General features: G+C 36.7%; 4 protein-coding genes across 5 annotated transcripts; all 4 read left to right on the top strand.

The window, feature by feature from the left end:
• The first annotated feature begins 169 nt into the window (after window positions 1–169).
• On the top strand, window positions 170–2967 carry HON4 (winged-helix DNA-binding transcription factor family protein). The gene is made up of 4 exons (XM_086227587.1): window positions 170–535; window positions 623–1576; window positions 2409–2486; window positions 2584–2967. Exons 1-4 carry the CDS (start codon window positions 287–289, stop codon window positions 2743–2745), a joined length of 1443 nt encoding a protein of 480 aa, XP_086083713.1. The 5' UTR covers window positions 170–286; the 3' UTR covers window positions 2746–2967.
• Window positions 2968–10374: 7407 nt separating this feature from the next.
• On the top strand, window positions 10375–18562 carry LOC147275310 (Protein kinase superfamily protein). 2 transcript variants are annotated; one of them, XM_086228481.1, is made up of 13 exons: window positions 10375–11589; window positions 12402–12839; window positions 13229–13332; window positions 13732–15005; window positions 15134–15174; window positions 15619–15687; window positions 16331–16431; window positions 16582–16660; window positions 16769–16867; window positions 16963–17031; window positions 17491–17540; window positions 17642–17818; window positions 18129–18562. In XM_086228481.1, the coding sequence occupies exons 1-13, from the start codon at window positions 11095–11097 to the stop codon at window positions 18235–18237; spliced, it is 3105 nt and encodes a 1034-aa protein (XP_086084607.1). In that variant the 5' UTR covers window positions 10375–11094; the 3' UTR covers window positions 18238–18562. The 2 variants fall into 2 exon arrangements, with proteins under 2 accessions (XP_086084607.1, XP_086084608.1); XM_086228482.1 differs by having other exon boundaries at window positions 11453–11589; window positions 12383–12839.
• A 380-nt stretch (window positions 18563–18942) lies between these two features.
• Window positions 18943–20532, top strand: LOC147275311 (FKBP-like peptidyl-prolyl cis-trans isomerase family protein). The gene is made up of 3 exons (XM_086228485.1): window positions 18943–19377; window positions 19726–19770; window positions 19874–20532. The coding sequence occupies exons 1-3, from the start codon at window positions 18962–18964 to the stop codon at window positions 20226–20228; spliced, it is 816 nt and encodes a 271-aa protein (XP_086084611.1). The 5' UTR covers window positions 18943–18961; the 3' UTR covers window positions 20229–20532.
• A 514-nt stretch (window positions 20533–21046) lies between these two features.
• Window positions 21047–23523, top strand: LOC147275312 (3-oxo-5-alpha-steroid 4-dehydrogenase (DUF1295)). Its single transcript, XM_086228484.1, has 11 exons — window positions 21047–21114; window positions 21149–21238; window positions 21365–21434; window positions 21726–21793; window positions 21982–22043; window positions 22241–22322; window positions 22426–22659; window positions 22754–22882; window positions 22968–23029; window positions 23113–23229; window positions 23314–23523. The coding sequence occupies exons 2-11, from the start codon at window positions 21188–21190 to the stop codon at window positions 23360–23362; spliced, it is 924 nt and encodes a 307-aa protein (XP_086084610.1). The 5' UTR covers window positions 21047–21114; window positions 21149–21187; the 3' UTR covers window positions 23363–23523.
• The last annotated feature ends 279 nt before the right edge of the window (window positions 23524–23802 follow it).

Raw genomic sequence — 23802 nt, forward strand, 5'->3', positions numbered from 1 at the left:
AAGGACTAAACTGCAAAGGCAATGACTTATCTAGATATTTATGACTAAAGAAGAAATAAAGAAAATAAAGAAAAAGACAGAGAAGGTCCGCGTCATCTAAACTAAGCAAAGAATACATGAGTCATCCTCAACGGTCCGATTAACCCTCGCACGCTCCCAATCCCATCAAACATCATCTTCTTCTCTTACTCTGTGTCCAAAGTTTCACTTATCCCCTTCACCTGAAGAGCAGAGACCCAAGTCCAACCTAACCCTCCTTTCTCTCCTATTTTCTGTCTCAAAATCCATGGACCCACACCCACCTCCTCCTCCTCCACTTTTACATCCTTACCCCCCGCCTATCATCACCACCGTCCCACCCACCACTTTCGCCGCCCCAACCACCACTTTCGCCGCCCCAACCATCACTTTTGCCGCTCCAACCACCACTCTCACCGCCACCGAAGCTCAAAATAACAACAGCACCACCACCCATGTGGCTGCCAACCCCACCCCTACTCCAAATCCTACTTTCAACCACCCTCCTTATGCTGAGGTAAATACTAAATACACCCACCACTCCCACTTGAGCTAAAGTTGTAATCTTTTTAACTCTTTTTTCCTTTTTTTATTTTGGGTGCAGATGATATATGCTGCTATAACGGCGCTGAAGGAGAGGGACGGGTCCAGCAAGAGGGCTATAGCCAAGTACATAGAGCGAGCCTACTCGGGCCTCCCACCCACTCACTCGGCCTTGTTGACCCACCACCTGAAGCGATTGAAAAACAGCGGCCTCCTAGTTATGGTCAAAAAGTCCTACAAGCTCCCTAGATCTGACGATGCGTCCTCCCTTCCTCCTCCTCCTCCTCCACCTACTGCTGACACCACTTCTCTCCTCTCTCCTGGGCCCACAAGAGGCCGTGGCCGCCCTCCCAAGCCCAAGCCCATTCCTGACAACTCCATCATTCCCCAGCAGCCCACTTTACAACCACTACAACAACCACCCATTGCCCACCCCAATTTCCAGACCTTCCCTCAGCTCACCATACAGCCCAATTTCCAGCCCAATCCTCAGCCCAATTCCCAGCCCATGTTCGTGGCTCTTGGGCTAGTTGACGAGCCTGCGTCGGTGAAGAAGCGCCCAGGTCGTCCACGCAAGGGTCTGGCCGTTGGGATCGGGCAAGGTGGCCCTGTGTCGGCCAAGAGGGGCAGAGGTCGTCCGCCGGGGTCTAGGTTGCCAAAGAAGAGGCCAGGGCGTCCTCCCAAGCCCAAGTCTGTCTCAGCCGTTTTGGGCCCCAACGGGCTTGTCAAGAGGGGGCGTGGACGGCCCTCCAAAGCTGAGCCCAAGACTGTGTTCATTCCGTACGCTACCAATGTCCCTATAATGGGGGCATTTGAGCAAAACAATGTGCCCAATGTTGTAGTGCCTCAATCGACAACACCAAGGCCCAGAGGCCGGCCCAAGAAGGATGCGGCTGCTGCTGCTAGTGTGGGTGGGATAGTGTCAGGGAAGCGCCGGGGCCGACCGCCTCGGGTTCCTGGGGTAGAGCGGCCCCGGAAAAGTAGTACTGGAAGGCCAGTGGGCAGGCCCAAGAAGGTAATCTTCTATTCCTCTTCTTGTTAGTAAACAACTTTGTGTGGCATCTGCATTTCTTAATTTGCTTCGTTATATTTGTTTCCCAGAAAGAGTAAAAGGAGGAAGTTTTTTTTGAGAAACCAACAGGAATGAACTTAAAAAGTTACAACTAAATAAACTTACTGAAGGAATTAAAACAATGAAAGTATAATTATAGAATGATTTGTATTGCAGGGATTAGGTACTGGCTATTGGCATTTGTACCTTTATTATTATAGATTTATGCGCAGTGCTTGGGTACTTAGAAATGAGTACAAGGTTGTCTTCACAACTAATTACATGAGCCCATAATGGGGTCTACTATGAGAGAGAAGGTGATGGGCCCCATCATGGGCTCATGTGATTGGTTGTAAGGACAAACTTGGTACTCATTCATGAGTACCCAAATATTTTCCTAGATTTATTTAATTTGGAAAATATTAAAGGTAGTATTTAGTTTCTGAAATGAATATGGGAATGGAAAGACTTAAAAAGGATAAAATGGAAAGAATTGAAAATTCCATAAAGAGTGCTGGTTCCTTTAGCTTTTTTATGGTCAACTAAAAAATGAAATGGGCATTACAAGGGTCATTTCAATGAACCAAATATTACCAATGACTTATGTAAAAGTTTAATCTACGTTTGACCTATTATTTAATTAAATTTCCATTCATCAAATTTGTATTGCTTCGTTGAAAACAAAATTACCAGTTTTTTCATTGTTTACTTCTTGTATATAATAATATTACTGTTCTCCTATGCTGCTGTACTTGGGATGTTTTAATCATTTTTCTTTGCTATCTTGCAAAAATAGAATGTGGTTGAAACAACTGAAGTACCTGATCCACAATTTGTTGCCAATGGAGAATTTAAGAGCAAACTTGAATACTTTGTAAGTTGAATAATTTCTTTTTTCAAATATTGCTGCATTTCCTACATTTGGCTTTGCAGTGACACTGTTGTTTGTGCTAATTCTATGTTATTTGCAGCAAATAAGAGTGGGACAAGCTGTTGGTGCGCTAAAACCTTACTTAAATAATGAAAGTGCAATTAGCATCATTGCTGCAATCCAAGAATTAGAAGCGCTTGCAACCATGGACATCAGTGCCCCATTAAATATTGAAGCTCAACAGCCAGTGCTCCAAAGTTGAGAAACCTTGCTCATGTGTACCTGTTTGTGAGTATCAACAGCACATTAGAGGTAAATTAAGGGTCTGTAAAGCGAATAGGAGGTTAGTGTCACTAACTGTCTCTATTGGTAGAGATGATGACCTTGTCCATTAAGTTTGTTGTTTGTGCAATTTTAGAATGACCCATGACTTATTGTCCTTTCTACTTTGTGATTTCTATTCAATTTGAGAATATTTTGATCATATCTTTGATTTACTCATTTACATGAATACAAGCTATGAATGCCTGACTGAACTGTTAAGAGTTTGACATGAGAGAGGCTGTGATTTATAACTGAAAAAGAAAAGAAATATTATACACTTGATGGCTTGATTGCTGCATGTGTACCTACAGTTTCTTAACTTGGTAATTAACTTGGTAATAAGATGAAAGGCTTGCATCAAGAAGCTGCTAAATAAGAGAAACAACAGAAGATGGAGCAGTTCCCATGGAGACTGTATTGGTCAGCTCTTGAAACAAGATATTATCATTGGTTATAAAATTATTGTTCTGTATGTATTATGTAATGGTGGTGAGTGATTACAAAAATTGGTTTGGTGTTTACTTTGGGAGCATATAGGGGAGTTTGAGTTTTGATGGTGGTGGCTGAGGGACAATGGTAGCAGTTATAAGGGCGAGCAAGCAAACCAATGGTATTTCAGTATGCTCTTCCTTTATTTCTGACCTTTTGTTTTGGCCTGGACATATCCCTAGCTTTGAAGCCAATCTCATTGAAGCATGCCAAGGTTGGCCTGAAGTATTGAACCCTTGCTTGCAAAAGCATGAGCCTTAGGATTCACCTTCTAGAAGTTTCGAAAACACGCGCCATCATCATCATCATCATCATGGTCCCTTTATTTGAGGCTGTTGCAGACTTGCAGGCGTACATTATGCAAACCTCAAAAATAGCCGCAAGCATGGAATAGCGTATTCCATTTTGGCATGGGGTTGGCATGAAATGGCTTTGGCTACATGCACTTTGAGATGATACTTACTTGGTATATATGTATAGTATAGTTGCATATATAAGCAAACTTATTACTTGACCAATCATTAAATTATCCGAGACACCACCAACTCTTTTGTTCTATTTCGGATATGCTAATCGGATTGGGAGTTGGAAAATGAGCTCCTCTAATTTTAAGGATTGCGAATCTGCATGTGAGAGGAGAGAGTGAAATATATGATAAGGAAATGCCGATATGGCAAGGACGGATAAAGATGCCACGGCAGACAAACTAAAATGTCATAATCATCATAAAGCTTTCCCGCCCTGGTTATGAATTGTGAGCAAAATATAATTGTCTTAGCATCGAATAAATAGTCGTCTATTCTGGAATATTTTAAGTGAGAATATTACTTAGAGTTGTATCGATGTCTTTTGAGAGAAAACTCTACTCCTAAATGGATATATTTGAGCTTGACGTCACCTTGTGTTCAATTTAGATCTACCTCATTAAATTGACGACAATGTCAAATTATCAATGCAATAATGATAGAGTCGACAGACATTGCCAACAACCACTATTTCATAAAATTGTGATATACAATTCAGCATAACTTATTTATGTGTTAGTGGTTAGTACCTTATAAATTTGTGAAACACATTGATAGTCGTAGGCTTAAAACCTCAACCGGACATATGATAAGAGCTGTGATAAGGATTTAGATTCTCTGTTTTTATAACTTTAAATATAAATTTTCATTTTCAGAAACTATTTTTCTTTTTTCGACATTTGCTTTTCTCTCTTTCCCACTTTTCCTTTCTTTCTTTTTATTCTTTTTCTCGGGCGAGCATGTCCTCCATAATATTCTAGTAAATTCTACAGAATCACATAATAATGGAACGGGTCCATGAGCAGAAACCCACTGGTCCACCACCACGATAGATTATGAGCAATTCAAGGCCACGCGCTGCCCACGCTCCAATCACAGCCGCGAAATTGGAAACTCCACATTGAACTCCTTTAAGATTGGATAATACCGTAATGCAATGGTGACCCAATAACGCATCCCACGCAAAGTAACAGCAATTTTTGTTCCACGCGCCTCCCAACCCTCCAATCAATAATGGCAATCCAAAGCTTATATTATAAATAGCCTGCTGGGTATTTACACTTATGCCCCCAGATTATTAGTGGGCAGGTCTCACAATGTTCTCTAAAAACAATTAAACTACATTGCTACTTGAAGTTTTAGTTTGTTGCAATGTATAGAATCTCTAACTTTGTCCATTATTTCATACAAAATTAACTCGTATTTCGCATCTACACTAACATCAATCATCCTCGGATGCTTCCGTGTTCATCTATATCTTCCTCTACACCAACTAAATTTAATAACACATATTAATTTTTGACAAAATAGTGGACGGAGTTAGACGTGACACTACATTCTAACAAATTAAAATTTCAAATGCCAATTGAATTCAATTTTTTTCTGAATGACATGTGACTGTGAGACAGCCCAATAGTTTGGGGGCATAAGTGTAAATTTTCCTAACCTGTTTATTACTTTATTTATTGGATGGTGGCAAGTGCGTGAGATAACACGTCTCCCTCTAAAGTCCAAAAATCAAAATTATATATTTGTTTTTTAAGAAAGCAACTCTCAAACTTTTAAAAGCAATAATATTACTTTTTGCATTAAAAGCTTAGGACAGGCAAAGCCGCCCATCAACCCACGAGCTTTGGAGGGGAGCTTAGGAGTTTGGACCTTGACGTACGTTTTACCCTTTATTAATTAATGAGGAGTGTTATTTCAACCATCATAAACTGCTGCTTTCAACCATTATAAACTGCTGTTGTGTTGAGTTGATTATTTTATTTTAAAATTTTAATTTTATTTTTAAATAAAAAAATTTTAATTTCGTTTGTCAAGTTATCTGATAATTATTTATCAAAATATTTATAGTTATTTAATAATTATTTGTTGAATATTGATAAATTATTTTGTAGATAATCACTAAATATAAATGAAAAAAATATTCGACAGTTATGTGTCAAAATATATATATATATATATTTTTGACACTTACTTGCCAAACATTGATAAATATTTCGTTAGATAACCACCGAATAGATCTAGGTAATTTCATCATATTTTTGCAATAAAGGGTAAAATATGAAAAAAATTAAGTAAAATATATTATGGTGGTCTACATAAACTCACTCTTAATTAATTCCTCTAATTCTTACTTTTATAAATAAATCATACAAATAAAAAAGATTTTTTTGCCCACTAAACTATACAGATTTGAAAATCTAATTGTATGTCCAAGATGAATCATAGTTTTAATTATATTATATTATGCATGCATGTGATATGGTCTGATTATACCTTGTTTGACAAGAATCATAGCTTAACTAAACATGGTAATTTGATTGTTTTAACATTTAAAGCCACATAATTTGAGAGCATATTGTCTACATTCTATGCCAAACGTAAAAAACAGACACTAATATAGTTTATATATGCGGTACACTGGCCATTTCTTGGTGTTTAAGTTTTAAGCCGTAGTCTTTCAACACGCGCACGAGCATTTTTAATTGAGCCATCATTTTCGTCTTTATTTTGTGGTCACCTGTTTTTTTTTTTTCGATATAAATTATAATGGTCAATTCATCGATGCAGAGAATTAGTGGTTGTTTTTGTCTGCTGCGTTTGTATATTCCTAGCTAGCAATTGGACTTAATAAACAAATAATTATATTTAAAAGATTAATTAATTATAAGCCAAAACTAATTAGTTAATGCATTATGAGCTACTTTCTTACACCGTAGAAAAAATTATTTAGCATACAATATGTCCTTAGAAACCATTTATTTTATGTGACATGCATGTTTTATAGCAGGCCACTATTAAATTCTCTAGCTTCCCGGAATTAAAAACCCATAAATAGATTGTTCTTAATGCTGCCCTTCCTGTGTGAATCGATTATGAATGAGAGAGAGAGAGAGAGAGAGAGAGAGCTGTATTATAATGGTGCCAACACAATATATCAGCATCTGGAAACAAAGATGCATGCTACTTTTGTGGAATTAATATAAAAGTTAATTAGTACTTATTTATTTCCTTTGGTAGGAAACTAGTACGCCTAATGAATTATTGTTGGAAAATAATAATATTTTACATATTGATAAGCTAGTGTGTAACTGTGTATTAAATGCAATATATACAAGGCTAATAATAATAATAATATTTTTTTTAGAAGCCAATAATGCTTAGATGGCCAGTAAAAGAAATAAGAAGAGCTAGCTAGGCATCTGCATTTCTGCATGGAAAAAGCTTTTGTTGCTTCAAGTTCACCAAAATTACCTCTTTTAGTATATTCCAATAATTTAAAACATGTGAAAGAACCCAGTTTTGAATTATAACAAAAACGGGTCAAACAAACCTTCTCACCTCCAAAATATATATATATATACTTTTTTTAAGAAAGGAAAATAAAAATGTTAGGCTCCAGCTATCCCAAATAATCTGACAAAAAAAAAAAAAACTCTATCCCAAATAAGAAAAAAAACAAGAAATTCCAGGAAGGAGGCGAATGCGATCTGTTGGTCTATAAGCCCATTTAATTGCTGGGACTGTACGTGCATGGACCAAAATGACGAGCTCCATATTTTCTAGCTAACTTTGCTTGATTTGACATTTCCATACAATAAGACCATGAAAAATCAAGTTTGGCTTATGATAGAAATGGGTTATAAAATTATTTACTGTGATTAAACAAAAAAGTAAATGCTTTTAAGAGGTGGGGAAGCTCCGCAAGATCCCTGGCAGTTAGGGCATTTGCAATAGGACAAAAGCTAAAAGGTTTATTGATATGCGATGACTTTATCTTGATGATGAACAACTTTTCTTAATTTCATCATCCATCCTAATAGAGCTAAAAAGAATATATAAATGTTAACCTAAAATGGTGGTAAAGATTCAAGACCTTGAAAAAAATAGGAGGCTCCAAGCCTCTAAGTAATCATTTTTTGATGAACCACAAACAACCTTTGAAAAGGTACTGCCTATATATACGTAAAGTCATTATCATTTTGATTAAACAACAGCAACAAAAGAGAGAAAAATAAAATTAAAAATAACTTAAACGCATTGTCAATTTGCCATATTAGTTTAGTAGGCCGGGTTGATGTACATGTACATGTACAGAAAGCAGAGATGCATGTAGCTATGTCCAATGAACTCGATCTCTCAGAGTACTCTCAGGTTTTCAGTCATTCAATTCAAATTCTACTTCAAAGTTGAATCCTTCTTCGTACGGCTCTTGTCAAATTTACGCCATAATCACTGCATCATATCCCATGTCCTCTCTCCCCATGCTCAATAGTAATTTAATTTACAAAATCTCACAATCTTATTCTTATTTATAATTGAGTTAATTTAATATTTTTTTATTAGTTAACTAACGTCTATGAGTTTTGAATTCAGAACCTACTTCCACAAATAAAGATTGAGTGTCATCTATCAGACCAAATGATCATTGACTAATTCAATTTAATTATCTAGAATTCATTTTAGTAACCTCCTAATCTATATCATTATGTTAATTTTTAATTAAATGTGTGGTGCATATTATGATATTAACACTTTATAAATATATATATATACAAGAATAATCTAAAACTAACTGGTTAGTAAGTTAATATAAAGCTAACCATTATGTTGAGCCCACCGCACAATGTAATCTTAAAATCTGAACCGTTTATTTTTTAGGCCATACTTCAAAGTTCATCCATGTAAAAAATCTTCAAAATCGGAAGTCATTTAATCATTTGATTATAACAACAACTATTTATATGTTTTTATCAAAAACACTGATCGTCTATTTATTTGATCTCAATTAGATGACTAAATGATTTCCGATTTAGTTGATTTTTTGCAATGATGATCTTTGAAGTATGACCTAAATAATTGACAATTCGAATTATGAGATTAGTTATATGGTGATCCCAAAAGTATGGTTAGTTTCATATTAACTTGCTAACCAGTTAGTTTTAGAGCACTCCTCTATATATATATATATAATTAGGGCCACCACATAACTAATCTCATAATCTAAGCCGTTCATTTTTTAGACCATATTTCGAAGATCATTATTGCAAAAAATCAACTAAATCGGAAATCATTTAGTCATCTAATTGTGATCAAATAAATAGACGATTATTGATTTCGATAAAAACATATAAATAGTTGTTATTATAATCAAATGGCTAACTGACTTTCAATTTTGAAATTTTTTTACAGAGATGATATTTGAAGTAGGGCCTAAAAAATATATGGTTCAGATTTTGAGATTACATTGTACTGTGGGCTCAACATGGTGGTTAATTTTGTCTTAACTTACTAACTAGTTAGCTTTACAGTATTTTTGTATATATATATAAATATGCACCAAACTTGGAGGGGAATACAAAATTTAGAATGTAAGTTTGACTCTTAAATTATACTGAGAATTAGCTATTTAATGTATTCTCTTAATATAATTGATAAAAAGATACATTAAAGAAAAAAATATTGTAATTTGGTATCCAAAGTCAATTAATCTTTAATTCTTTTGGCAATGACTATTGTAAGGTTGTTTTATTTTAGTTTTTATCCTGAGAATGATGGTAATTATTTGATTTTAGTTTCTTTTTTAAATAGACTATTTATACCAATAGTAATATTTCTCGTTAGATTGTTTTAAAAAAAATTCGAGTCTCCTTTTTTCAGATAAAGAAATCACTAATTGATCCTTGACTTAATTATCAACATCCAAACACCAAACTTATTTTATTCGCCCGGCCTACTATATGTTCGTTCATGTTCATTCCACACCAAAATTTGGTGATAGTGCCCAACATAAATAAATGACAAATTCATCCCTAAATATGACAAAAATTAATTTTCCTATGGCCCACAAATACCTATCTCCAACATAGATGGGGTTGTTGCAGAATTATTGTAAAAAGAAAAAAAGAAAAAGCAAGATGAGCTGATGAGGTAACGGTTTAATTAATTTAAGGATAATTATTGTGGAAAAGCCGAATAGGTACTTTCTTGGAGAAACAATAAAAGAAAAAAAACATATTCTTAATTGACGGTAAATGTCTAGAATAATGCAAATGAATTTATCACACAACTTAAATTTTAATGAATTTTAATGATAGAGTCATGCAAATAGCAAAAAATGTAATCGCAGTCGTTATGCGCAAAATGTGAAATTATAAATACGCCGTCAATAAAAGCCTGCAACAGCTAATAGTCTTTGTTCACCAAAAAAAAGGAAAAAGTTCATCGTTTTTAGTGTGTTATTTGGACTCAGGAGTTGGAAGTGAAATTCACCACTTCCAGTTCAAGTGGGTTTCGTCGTTTAATTAGAATAGTGACGGTTATCACAACGGACAAGACCAAATTTTGCTTGAAAATAGCAAATACTTGTGTCCAACTTGTTCATTCTGTATTCCGCTTTCTCTGCAGTTTACCACATATTTCCAACTCATGCCACCACCCTTGAATTTTTGGGACTTCCAAGCAGATTGACTGAATGAGAGACCGAGTTTTTAATTGACAAATAGAGACAGAGAAAGAGATTAAGAGAGAGTGAGCCAGTAAGGCAGTAACCAGTTGGTTGTGTACTTGTGTTTGTGTTTCCCACCAATTTAACCTTTTTATAATTTTGTGGGACTGAAAATCCTTGAATAGCTTCTCTCTTTCCTCTCAACTCAAGTGGGTCATTCTTCGAGGTCCTACTCTCCCACTTGCTGGTCTTTGCTGTCTCTGCCTCTATTACCTGCCCCCTTTTTTCTTTTTTTCAAACTCTACCAATACCCTTCTCTCTTTTCTATGTTTTTTTTTTTTTTCTGCATACAAAGTAAGATCCATTTCAATCAGTTTGGGTTTTTCTAGTTTCTGATTACGTTTCCTGGAGGCAACAAGGATCAAAGTTTTGATATTTGATATAGTTCTTGATGTGTTTGCTATTTGGGGGTTGAAATACAATACTGGGTCTTTTCTTATTTTGTGAAAAGCAGGGTGGCTTCTTTCAATTTAAGCATCTGGGTCTTCTTCATATTGGTAAAGCTTGACTGGGTATTGCTTGAAATGGTAGTTTATGGCTTTTGGATATGATGGCAGGGTTGGTTTGGGGTCACTTGTGGGGTTTAACCCTGTAAAGGGCTGCTGAGTGTTGAGCAAAAGGGGCTTTTTGGATTGCTTTGAACTTCTTTGCTCGGTGGTGATATAGTGATTGAAATTTCATGCTTGGTCCTAGACAATGGAGATGTTTGTGGCCAGATTTTTATTTCTTTCGGATTCAATATTGTAACTTATGAAATAATATGAAGAACCTTCTTAAGAAACTCCATATCATGTCCAACCATTCAGAAGATGCAGAAGGGTCTACTTCATCAAGGGGCAATAAGTCTATTGACAAGTCGTCCTCTGAAACTGAAAGGCTTTTGCACTCAAGGTCCCATCATAATTCCGAGCAAAAAACCTTTTCGGGGGTATCGGGTTGGTTGAATTCAGTTGCTAATAGACGTAGCCCTAGTCCCCCATCATCTTCAAATGTTAGTAGGGGAGAGAGAATGGAACCACCTGATGCAGCTAGTAGGATTGGTTTAGATGTTGTTTCAGATACAGCAGGGCGTGATTCGGGGTCTAGTACCTCAAGGGATGCTGATATTGTGGAAGAGTATCAGATTCAACTGGCTTTGGAGTTGAGTGCTAGGGAGGATCCAGAGGCAGTTCAGATTGAGGCTGTTAAGCAGATTAGCTTGGGCTCTTGCGCTCCTGATAATACACCGGCTGAAATTATTGCCTATCGTTATTGGGTAAGTTTCCTTTCATCTAGCAATCCAACTGCAGTTTGGTTGACTTATTGTTGTTACTCTTATTGCTCATTATCTCCATATATAATCAATACCCTAAAGTGATCAGTTGATGAAGATCCCTTCATTTTAATCTCAATTTGGAATTTATTTGGTCTGGTCAACTTGCTGCTTGTAGTATATTAATGATATGGCTGCCTGAAACTATATGGATAACACAAGTTCAGTTGTCTTCTGTCCTTAAATGTATATGATCCTTCCACGGATTTGATTTTTTTTTTTTGTCTGACAATTTTCTGTTTTTATGCAATGAACTTGTGTTTTAGATGATAGTACTTCTAAGTACCAAGCTTTAGTTACGTTTACTGCCAAAAGATTTAAGAAACCGTCTGGAAAGGTATCAGTGTCACCATCATTGCTCCTGTGATCCTTGCCCTTTAATTACCCTCCTCATTACCTGTGATGAAGAGATACCAGACAACTGTTATCAATAACCTGCTGACAGCGTAACTTTAAACAATATTGTTGATAGTCACCATCAACAGTGCTGTGTATCATCTACACCTACCAGTGCTAAAGCAGGAATTGTGGCTTGAATTATTGACGTTCATGGTATACAAAATCTATACCAGTGCTAAAGCAGGAAGTGTTTAGATATTTCCATAATATTCAAAGATCTTGACATACCATCTTAAACATATAGGAGACAATTATGATGTGGTGCTGATTCTTATATTCATTTTATTTCTTCAGTTTTGTAATATTTTATTCCTTTCTAACCTGTCTCATATCGTAGATTTATCCATTCTTCACAGAATTACAATGCTCTTAGCTTTGATGACAAGATCATGGATGGTTTCTATGACTTGTATGGAATATTGACTGAGTCATCCTCAGAAAGAATGCCTTCCCTTGTTGATTTGCAAGGAACACCTGTGTCCGATAGTGTCACCTGGGAAGCAGTTTTGGTCAATAGAGCTGCTGATGCAAATTTGTTGAAACTTGAACAGAGAGCCCTAGAAATGGCTGTAAAGTCAAGTTCAGATACTCTGGTTTTTGTAAACAGCAATCTGGTGCGAAAACTTGCTCTTTTAGTTGCTGAGTATATGGGTGGACAAGTTGCGAATCCATACAACATGTTGAGAGCATGGCAAAGTCTTAGTTGCAGTTTGAAAGCAACCCTTGGTAGTATGGTTTTGCCACTTGGTTCTCTGACAATTGGATTAGCTCGGCATCGTGCATTGCTGTTCAAGGTACTTGTTCTCTATTTTCTTTATAGTTGAAAACCAAATTGGCCCTAATCTAGCATGATAATTTTTCCTTAACAAATTTAGGCCTTAATTTTTTTTTTTCTGGTATTTTGTCCATTCACTTGATTATTAATACCAACCTTTATCCCATAGATAAATAGAAAAGTTGAAGTAATATAATAAACAATGTTTCTGAACTCTGATTTGTGATAATGTTAATAATGACACCTTGTTGTTTTCTTTCTGAGAAAAAGGTAGAGCTGCATGTATGCTCTGTTCCTTCATATATCATGCTTTATCTGTTTGCCTATTTGTTGTCAGTATCATGGTCGTCCACTCGTCCATTACTGGCTTATCTATCACTAACCTGTTGTTTTTTTGTGGTTAACTAGGTTTTGGCTGATAGTGTGGGCATCCCATGCCGGCTGGTGAAAGGACAACAATACACGGGTTCCAATGATGTGGCAATGAACTTTGTAAAGATTGATGATGGAAGGTAACTTCTGTTTCAAGTTTGTTATTTTTGATGCATACAAGTCCTTGATTACACAGTGTTTAGTTTTTTATTTGCTGTGTATTAACACATGATTCTGCATGTGAATATAAGGCATTTGGTTCAACAATTTTAATGAATAAGGTGCTACTATAATATAGTTTTACAAAATTCTTCTAGAGAATAAATTCAAAATCTGAATGGACAAGGAATCTGTGATGATCGGTGTTTATTTTTGTGTTCTAGGACTGCATAATAGGACTTCTGTGCGTTTTTGGATTTCTAATTGCCAAATTGCTGAAAATGTTCCCAGGGCGTTAATCTGTGTATCTTTGTGATTCTCTTATTTGAAGTTGCAGGCTCTTAACTTTTTTTTGAAGGTGTGGATAATGTGAATTTCAGGGAGTATATTGTTGATCTGATGGCAGACCCTGGCACACTTATTCCATCTGATGCAGCTGGATCGCATATAGAATATGACGAACCTTACTTTTCTGCCAGTCCTTTGTCCAGAGACATTGATTCCTCTCATGTAGCCTCTTCCAGTAGTGGAGTTGGGAGTTCATTTGAAGAACATTCAGACTTTAGCACATTAGACAAGAAATCCAGGTTAAGAAATTTTGCTTCTGCATCAAGGGAATCTGAAGAGAGAGAAGAACCAACTTCTCGTGAAAATCCAACCAGAGCAACTGAATGTGAGGAAGAATCCAAGATACCTTCAGATGATTTTAGATATCCCTCTAATGTAGGGAAGGTGTTGGTCCAGGAACTTCCAGGAAGACCAAATTATCCTTTTATGCATGCTAGATCCCCTTCATGGACTGAAGGTGTTAGCTCTCCTGCTGTTCGTAGAATGAAAGTTAAAGATGTTTCTCAGTACATGATTGTGGCTGCCAAAGAGAATCCACATCTAGCTCAAAAACTTCATGATGTGTTACTTGAAAGTGGTGTTGTTGCTCCCCCAAACTTGTTTACGGAAATATATTCAGACCAGTTAGATGCGTCAACAGTTGAGACCAAGCCCCGGACAGCAGATAGGGGCGAAAATAAAGACAGGTTTGACAGACAAAAACTTAAAGCTCAAGATGATATCAGTCCAGCTCACTTTTTGCCTCCTCTGCCTCAGCATAGGGTGCATTCTAAAGCTAGTCCTTCAAGTCAATCAGAGCATCTTAAGCCTGTCGAAGGTTTAGGGGTCAACCTTCCAGTTGATACCAAGGAAGTAACTGGCCAGAATATCTCATCACAGTCTGAAGTAACTCCTGTTAAATATACAAAAAATGTCCCTGTTGCTGCAGCAGCAGCGGCCGCAGCAGCTGTTGTTGCATCATCTATGGTAGTTGCTGCAGCAAAGTCAAGCACCGACTCAAATCTTGAACTTCCTGTAGCAGCTGCTGCAACTGCTACTGCTGCAGCTGTGGTTGCAACAACTGCAGCTGTCAGTAAACAGTATGAGCAGGGCACAAGAAGTGATGGAGATGCAGAAGGTGGTGGTTATGAACCACGGGGTAGTGGTGACCGTGAGCAAGATGCTTTGGGACTTAATTTGGAAGGCGAGAGAATCTCAGACCGATCGGCAGGTAATGACAGCACAAAATCTGACATTACAATCGATGATGTTGCAGATTGTGAGATTCCATGGGAGGATATCACCTTGGGTGAGCGTATTGGACTTGGTACTGACCTAAGCATTATGCTTTGAAATTATGTACTTCTTGTCATGTGTAAAAGAGACTAGCTCTATAAATGGCGTTCCAATACTCAAATTCTAATTTCATGCCTTCATGCACCCTTTGTACTGTAGGATCGTATGGGGAGGTATATCATGGAGACTGGCATGGGACTGTAAGTTTTCAGATGCTGACCCTTAAAGATAATCTTGTTCTTTAAGCCAGCATGTTGTTTTTTATGTGTCTCTTCCTTTCCTTTTGCCTTGGTTTGAATTGTGTTGATATTTTGTTCTGCAGTTGTGTGTGTAGTAGAAAGCCTTTTTGTTGCTCCAAATTGTCTTTTTCTGGATCAGACCATATGGAAATGAATAACAACACAGGAAATGTAAACCTTTAATAATGATACCAGATAGTAGCATACTGAAATATCAAGTAGGAAAACATATAATAAATTCTGTTTATATAATTTTGGATGGATCATTATTTTTTATGGAAGATCAACTCTTCAGCTAAGTTTGAGTATCCTCTTTGTCTTTGAGTCATTATATGCTGTGATGTTGAATATCTGTTCTTGGAAGGTAAATGTATTGAACATATTTTGATTAACTGGGTTTTACAGGAAGTTGCTGTGAAGAGATTTCTAGACCAAGATTTTTTGGGTGAATCACTTGATGAATTCAGAAGTGAGGTACAAGCTGCAGCCTTCACCCCTTTCTTGCACTCTTTTGCGTTCTATCTGATTTTATTACATCTCTTGGTTGTAGAAGCTTGTATATTGATAAATTATCATAGCTATCACTTTAGGTGTTCTACACTGGTTTAGTCAAATTCATTCAAGTGCACAAGCTACGGACGTTCACACTTGAAGTTTTCTGTTGCATTTAAGTTGTTTTTCTTTTGTATGTATAGGCTTTTAGGTGCTCTGAACCAAATTATCTTTAGTCTCTCGTTTGGGAGACCAAATGAAGTGGAGATTAGTTTTAGTACGTGAGTCTATCCATACTGTCTTTCATTTTTATCTTTCGATGATTTAATAATTACAGTCTCCAGGATGAGAAATCTGATATATTTTTGTACTCTGAAATTGGGCATATCTATCAGAAATTTTGATAGGGAAAGTTGATGACCGTGGTTCAGTTTTCTCTTCCCCCTCCAAAAGATGTATATTTTTTTTGGTGCTAAGGGGTTCCTCCAAAAGTTGTTTGACTTCTTCACATGCCTAATCCAGTTCCCCTGTTGATTTAGCTTTTGATAATTTACTCATCATTGTTACTTTTTACCATTAAAGATTAATTATTGAGGTCATTTATTTTATTTATTTAAATTTGAAGGTTCGGATAATGAAAAGACTTAGGCATCCCAATGTTGTTCTCTTCATGGGGGCAATAACCCGTTCTCCAAATCTTTCAATTGTTACGGAATTTCTTCCAAGGTATGTTGGCACTTTATATTTTGTTATTTTGATCTTTATCTATACTTTGTTATGTATAATAAGAAACTTCAGAGTATTAAGTTTCACTAATTATTGTCATGACTTATAAATCATATCAAAGTGAAAATTGAAGCATGACATGTTTTGCAGAGGTAGTTTATATAGGTTAATACACCGGCCTAACAATCAATTAGATGAGCGAAGGCGCTTGAGGATGGCTCTTGATGCTGTAATATTCTCTTGTTCTTGCTTTTTATTCCAATTTGAGTCAACAATCATGTGTTGCAATTGACTTTATCTAGCCTAATTTTTGTCTTTTGAATAATTAAATCTTCAGGCTCGGGGAATGAATTACTTGCATAACTGCACTCCAGTCATAGTACACCGTGATTTGAAGTCTCCAAATCTTCTTGTTGATAAGAATTGGGTTGTGAAGGTGGCGTCTTATCTCCTTAGTGAGACTGCTGAACATATTTAATGCATTTTTAGGCCCCAATTTGGCATGATGTGAAGTTTTGTGCCTGTTATTAGGTCTGTGATTTTGGATTATCAAGAATGAAGAACAGCACATTTCTCTCCTCGAGGTCCACTGCAGGGACGGTAAGCTGTACTCAACAACTTGGTTTTTCCCACATATGGCTCAAGCCATGAATTTTGATTTTGTTTATCCCACTTTGTTTCATACTCTGTGTCTGCCATACCTGGTGTTGCATACTTCATATTAGTGGAAAACATGTTCATGTCAGTGATGGGTATAATCATATAACATTTCTAATTGCGTCATTTATAAGATACTGAGGTGTTTTTTTTTTTTTTTTTTCCTATTGTTGTTCTTATATGGATGCATTTGGTTGATGTCATTTGATCATTAATGTACCCATTAGGATGTCATTTGGTACATTCATCTTTCCGTGACCTTTTTGCATATTCATGCATTGCTTTGAATCTGTCATTTTTCTTTGTGGTCATCTTGTTTGTATGTTCATATAAAGAAAGTATGCAACCTGTAATCTAGATATTCTTGTGAAACCCTCTTAATCTTGTGTAACTCCCCTTCAGGCTGAGTGGATGGCTCCAGAAGTGCTAAGAAATGAACCTTCAGATGAAAAGTATGCCTATTTCTTTCTCCTTAATGTTTTGTTTATTTTATTATTTGTGACCATGCAGAGATGTTTTTAAGATGAATATAAAACTCTGGTTTAATGTGCAGGTGCGATGTTTATAGCTTTGGGGTCATATTATGGGAGCTCTCTACATTGCAACAGCCATGGGGGGGAATGAACCCAATGCAAGTTGTTGGTGCAGTTGGATTTCAACATCGGCGTCTTGATATTCCAGACAATATAGATCCCACAGTTGCAGATCTCATAAAAAAATGCTGGCAGACGTGAGTACTTTGGGTTGTTCCATCCATAGTTTCACATAACCTAAGTATGCCTGCTTATTAGTTGTTCAGGTGATAGATATCAAAAACTGCTTAACCTCAAATGTTTCAATTGACATGAGTTAGTTGTCCATAGGCCCTAACAACATTTATTGCAAAAGTAGTTTTCCTACTCTCAGTTTTCATTTTCTTCTACACCAGTTCCACTGAAGGTGTCCATGGTTATGATAATTTGTCTATCAGTTGTAAATCAATTCAAATGTGTATTTAGGCAGATAAACTAACCTTACATTTGACCTAATTAACACTGCAGAGATCCAAGATTGAGACCCACATTTGCAGAGATCATGGCTACTCTGAAGCCGTTGCAGAAGCCTATAAGTTCTCAAGTGCCCAGATCACAAATAGGCAGTGGACATTAGAAGGTTCAACCATTCAATGTTGCAGAAGGCCCAGCTGGCTAAAATAGTAAATTTACCGCCACTGGATCTTGGCTCAGTTGACAGCCAAAATATGGAGGCAAGTTGTAGATTGATTGGAACAACTTTTGAGAAAGAGATTGATTGAACATCATGACCTAACATATGAGTCAATTTGAGATTGCCATTTTCTTTTCTTTTCCTTTCTTTTTTGGGTTTCCACTTTATTTCTGTATTCTCAGCAATGCGGCCATTCGCAAGGTTGTGCATTTGTTTGTAAAGAATTCATTGGCAATTGTTGTAATCAATGTTTTGAATTTCCGGTGTCCATGTTGCCAGAACTGAAGGCAAATCGGTCACTCTTGACAGTTTGGCATAAGAAATCCAATTCACTCAAACACAGGTTTCCTAATATGAACTGTTTGGTGAAAAATTTTACCCTGTTTTTCTCAGCATTTCAAAGGGTTCGGAACCCTGGTTAATTTCCGCTGCTGTGCATCAATGCTTCCGAGGCAGCAACGATGTATGAGATAAATAGGGATTGATGGGTTTAACCTATAATCTTACACTTTCCTGAATAACATAACCTTCATTACAAAAAGAATGTGAATGCTGACAAGTTATTTACAGAGCCAAACAGGTCCAATAAAAACAAACAGAAAAAAGGGCAACCTGCCATTTTAAATTTCATCATATACAAGGATAAGGTAGGGACCAACACTACTTAATGCAAGAAATTTTTTGTTCATTAAGATTTTATCACTATCCTAAAATGGCGGCAGCCTTCTGTGGTTCTCCGGCATTTGTGTCCCCCTCCCTAACAAGACCAACCCACTTTTCTTCATCACAAACACCTCCTCCTCCTCCACCAAATCTGCCTTCACAACCACAATCTCCGACACCATTTCAACAGCTAAGTACAACTTCGTCCGAGCAGCCAACACCGGTCCCAGTAAAAGTGGAGCAACAAAAGCCTTCAAAGCCCAAGACCAAGGCTGACTCTACAGATTGGATAGCTTCCAGCTTAACCAGGCGATTTGGGCTTGGAGCTGGCCTTGCATGGGCTGCCTTTCTCACAGTTGGTGTAGTCTCTGAACAAATTAAGACGCGCCTTGAAGTCTCCCAACAAGAAGCAAACACAAGGTTTGTAATCTCACTTCCTACCCAATTTCTTCCCCAATATATATATATATATATATATATATATATGTGTGTGTGTGAGTGAGTTAATCCTCCATATAAATGTATTGACGCTATATAAAGGCCTGCAGATAGTACTGAAATTCATTATACAAGTTGAACCTTTTCTGCTCTTTAATTTATTGTTTCATTCCAATTGACTAGATATTATAATTATGGATACCTTTCTCCTGTATTTCTTTGGAATAAGACCATATATAGTTAGTCTGTCCTGTTTTCATACTACCACTCCACTGACTCTACAATCTACACAACATCATCTTATATTAAAGACATTATCTTTTGCTGCAGAAACGTTGGGCAAGAAGAAGAGGTGGTGTTACCTAATGGCATAAGGTATACCTTCCTCCCCAATCACTCATGAGCAACATATATATATATATATATATATATATAATGGTCTTCTTTGTCACTAAATATACATGTTCTTGAGTGACAGATACTACGAGTTAAGAGTTGGCGGCGGGGCTTCTCCAAGGCCAGGAGACTTGGTGGTGATCGACCTCAAGGGGAAAGTTGAAGGCAGTGGCCAAGTGTTTGTGGATACATTTGAGCGTGAGAAGAAGCCTTTGGCTCTAGTAATGGGGTCTAGGCCTTACAGCAAGGGAGTATGTGAAGGGATAGAGTATGTGTTGAGGTCCATGAAGGCAGGGGGTAAACGAAGAGTGGTGGTTCCTCCAACCTTGGGATTTGGAGAGAAGGGTGCAGATTTAGGCTCTGCTCTGCAGATTCCTCCGTTTGCAACTCTAGAGTATGTTATTGAGATGGATAGAGTCTCAATTGCACCCGCATGATTCTTCTCTTTGTGTACATCTGATGAGATGCTCACCTATTTCTCTATGATCCATTGGGTATTTGGGGCTAGTTATTGGGTCATGGCCTTAGCTTTGGTCTGTTAGCACAGCTATATGTAAATAATGAGTCTTTTAGGGGTCTAGAAGTTGCTGTTGCCACCTATGCTCTAGAGTATTCCATTTGCTAGTCTTATCGGACAGCTGTCCTTCCCTATCTTTATTTATATAGTATGGAGTCATCATTGTAAGGACCTAGGCAATTTTACAATGAGAATTATCTTAGTGGCTGATGTCCAGTAAACCATCTTTTTATTCCTCATTTCTTCTATATTTTATGCTATTTATCTTTATTTGACTGCTGTACCCATCAACATCACAATCCCTTAAAGAGATGTGTAATTTTTATTGATCTTGTATTTTATCTCTAATGCAACGTGGTTGTATATCATCGAAATGAAATAGGCAAATAAGTAAGACATTGAAACCTCAAAGAATGTTGTCTTGTAGAAAAGTAGAAAGAATAAAAAAATGGAAGCCGTTAGGGTGTCTTGGTGTATAGAATGCATGGGAAATTTATAGAATGTATAAAAAAAGACACGTTGAAACACGATGTGTACTATTAGGTAGTAAATTAAAACAATTGAAACTTGACGAGATGAATTGAGATTTCGGTACCATATTAGGAGTAAAAGTGGTAATAAGCTTTTTTTTTTTTTTTTTAATGCATGGTGTAAAACGTCACGGCGAATACATCAACTTTTGGTCCCCGAAATGAAATTGGAAGAGTCAAGAGGAGTAACGGTGTTAAAATTGCAGCCACACACACACTTCTCCCAATCTCCCATTCAAAGAGCCAAGCCCAAAACACTTTGATATCTCAGTAATTAAGCATAGAGATTGGAGCTTGGCCAAAAAAAAAAAAGCATAGAGATTGGAGGAGCCAAACCCAGCAAACTTTGATGGGAACAGTCTTAGACTCCCATTTCTTGGCTCTCACTGCCATTGTCACTGTAAGTCTCTGTAATTATGCTTCTTTCTCCTTCTCTCTACAACTTCGTCGTTTCCTTTTTGGGTTTCATTTTCTGTCATGTAAGTTTCTGAAATATGGTGTTATTTGGTGTTTTCAATTATTGAAGGTGGGATATCAGGCGTTGTTCTTCATAATCACTGCTCTTCTCAAGTTCGACAAAGTCACTGACTTTGCCGGTATGCTTATCTCCGAATTTATTATTTCCTGAGAATTTAGTTGGTTGATTGCTGAGGAAGTATTATAAAAAAACACAAATCAATGAAAGAATAGTGTTTTTTGGTGATAAATTAATTTCATGCTGGCTCGAAACGCAAGTGAACATGAAACAAAGACATACCTCTACTAATTAGAAAATGATTGGGTTGTTGGGTTGCCAAGAAATGCTCAGATATGATTAGTATATTTATGACATCATTAATGTAATAATAATTTAATGTGTTTATATTTGTTTTTCATACCCTTTACAGGAAGTACCAATTTTGTTATTCTTGCTATACTCACTCTGGTTATCAAAGGCTCATGGCATTTTAGACAGGTATTATCTCTTCTGCATCAACCTATTTTTAGGGCAGCAATTCCCTTTATTTATATAGATGAAATCTTTTTTAGTTACCAAATTCTATAGCTGATGAAATCCCAAAACTAAGCTTTTGCTTTAGTATACCTAAGATGTCATAGTATTAATTTTGCAGCTCGTTTCTTTTTCTTTTTCTTTTGTTCCAGGTAGTACTGAGTTTGCTTGTGGTAATATGGGGTCTTCGCCTGGGATTGTTTCTACTAATGAGGTATGATTAATGAAGCATTTGCATTAAAAACATACATCTCATTGAATTTGCAGTGGTTAAAGTCAGTATCATGACCATTTGCATACATAGGTTTTCTTTTTTTGTATATTAATGTCATACTGGTATCTGCTATAACATTACCATTACCTATATCAAAATCCAATCACAATTTTCATATCCATAAATTTCCTGATCAGGATTTTGCAATGGGGAGAGGATAGGCGTTTTGATGAAATGCGTAATAATCTAGGGAAATTGGCAATTTTCTGGATATTTCAGGTTTTCCAGTTTTCTCTGTTTCCAGCTTTTATTATATGTAGTCGCTTGTTCTTTTGAGGGACAAAAGTTATTTAATTCTTGAATCGGCCCAATTTTTCTGCAGGCTGTCTGGGTATGGACTGTGAGCTTACCTGTAACTGTGGTTAATGCAAGCAACAGAACACCTTCGCTCCAAGCTGCGGACATAATTGGATGGATTATATGGTCTGTGGGATTTTCAGTTGAAGCCACAGCTGATCAGCAAAAATTAACGTTCAAAGGTTCTCCACAAAATAGAGGAAAGTGGTGCAATGTCGGACTATGGAAATACACTCGTCATCCAAATTATTTCGGTGAGGTTAGTATTGACATCACAAATTTTGACATACTAGTTCCTTTGCTTTCATTCTGTCAAAGATAAATGGAACCTTGTTAAATGTTGTTGTGCTCAGATATTCCTTTGGTGGGGAGTTTTTGTGGCTTCCACGCCTGTATTGGAAGGTGCAGAGTGGCTGGTAATTCTTGGACCAATCTTTCTCACATTGCTGCTTCTTTTCATCAGTGGCATACCAATGCTTGAGGTTTGCTTCCCCTATCTTCTGAGCTTATTTCCAAATTCATAACACTCCCTAGACTTGCTAATGATATATGCTCGAACAATAACAGGAATCTGCAGACAAGAAATTTGGAAATGTGGGCGAATATAGGCTCTATAAAAGAACAACTAGGTTAAGTTCAGCTTTTCTTTTGGTATATGATTCTTTTGAGTAATGAATTGTAGTAACTGAGACTAACATATTCTCTGGTTCAGCCCTCTCGTTCCGCTACCCCCAGTTATATACAAGAACTTGCCCTCGTGGTTCAAATCAACTTTTCTCTTTGAATTTCCTCTCTACAGTCGTAATCTTCCCCAAGAAGGGGTAAACTGGTAGGGCATATATCCTACCTATTTCCTAGCTTTATTTTTCAAATGCTAAATAGTTGTTTAAAAGACATTTGCCATCTGTGCAAGGTGTAGAACAAGCCGGGTAGAAAGAAGTGATGAATTGAAGATTGGTTAGCACCATATGATTCTTTTGTAATGCTCTGAATTCCCAACAATTGTTTTACATTTTTGCTTTTTTCTTCCCTCAAGAAACTATAATTAAGAATACAACTTTTTTAACGTTTCGAGCTGCTACCACCCTTTTATCCAAGTGATTGCTCTGTGCCAATATTTGTATTTGACTATTGTTCATGTGCACTATGTCTGTCTTATTTTTTGGGTCATCATTATCAGAAATATGTGCACAATATGAGATGAATGAGGTGAAGTGACGATCAGGCTTAGTTTGTCTTTCGGCTGCATTGGATCAAATGGCTTCAACATTGTTTAAATATAGAGAGATGTGACAGCATTCCTGAGGCTGAACGCGAGCTTCTAAAAACATAATATCAAGCTGTCCACTGATTTATATTCTTCATTGATTAAATAATACATGCCTACACGTTCAGCTTGTTC

Source organism: Dryas octopetala, chromosome 9, assembly GCF_963921425.1.
Source record: "Dryas octopetala chromosome 9, drDryOcto1.1, whole genome shotgun sequence".
NCBI lineage: Eukaryota > Viridiplantae > Streptophyta > Magnoliopsida > Rosales > Rosaceae > Dryas > Dryas octopetala.

Coding starts and splice junctions, on each gene's coding strand:
- HON4 (XM_086227587.1), top strand. CDS start 287: ATGGACCCACACCCACCTCCTCCTCCTCCACTTTTACATCCTTACCCC. Junction 1,577..2,408: donor CAGTGGGCAGGCCCAAGAAG/GTAATCTTCTAT, acceptor TTGCAAAAATAG/AATGTGGTTGAAACAACTGA. Junction 2,487..2,583: donor AGAGCAAACTTGAATACTTT/GTAAGTTGAATA, acceptor TGTTATTTGCAG/CAAATAAGAGTGGGACAAGC.
- LOC147275310 (XM_086228481.1), top strand. CDS start 11,095: ATGAAGAACCTTCTTAAGAAACTCCATATCATGTCCAACCATTCAGAA. Junction 13,333..13,731: donor GTAAAGATTGATGATGGAAG/GTAACTTCTGTT, acceptor TGTGAATTTCAG/GGAGTATATTGTTGATCTGA. Junction 16,432..16,581: donor GTTACGGAATTTCTTCCAAG/GTATGTTGGCAC, acceptor CATGTTTTGCAG/AGGTAGTTTATATAGGTTAA.
- LOC147275311 (XM_086228485.1), top strand. CDS start 18,962: ATGCAAGAAATTTTTTGTTCATTAAGATTTTATCACTATCCTAAAATG. Junction 19,378..19,725: donor CAACAAGAAGCAAACACAAG/GTTTGTAATCTC, acceptor CTTTTGCTGCAG/AAACGTTGGGCAAGAAGAAG. Junction 19,771..19,873: donor GTGTTACCTAATGGCATAAG/GTATACCTTCCT, acceptor CTTGAGTGACAG/ATACTACGAGTTAAGAGTTG.
- LOC147275312 (XM_086228484.1), top strand. CDS start 21,188: ATGGGAACAGTCTTAGACTCCCATTTCTTGGCTCTCACTGCCATTGTC. Junction 21,794..21,981: donor GCTCATGGCATTTTAGACAG/GTATTATCTCTT, acceptor CTTTTGTTCCAG/GTAGTACTGAGTTTGCTTGT. Junction 23,230..23,313: donor CCCCAAGAAGGGGTAAACTG/GTAGGGCATATA, acceptor CATCTGTGCAAG/GTGTAGAACAAGCCGGGTAG.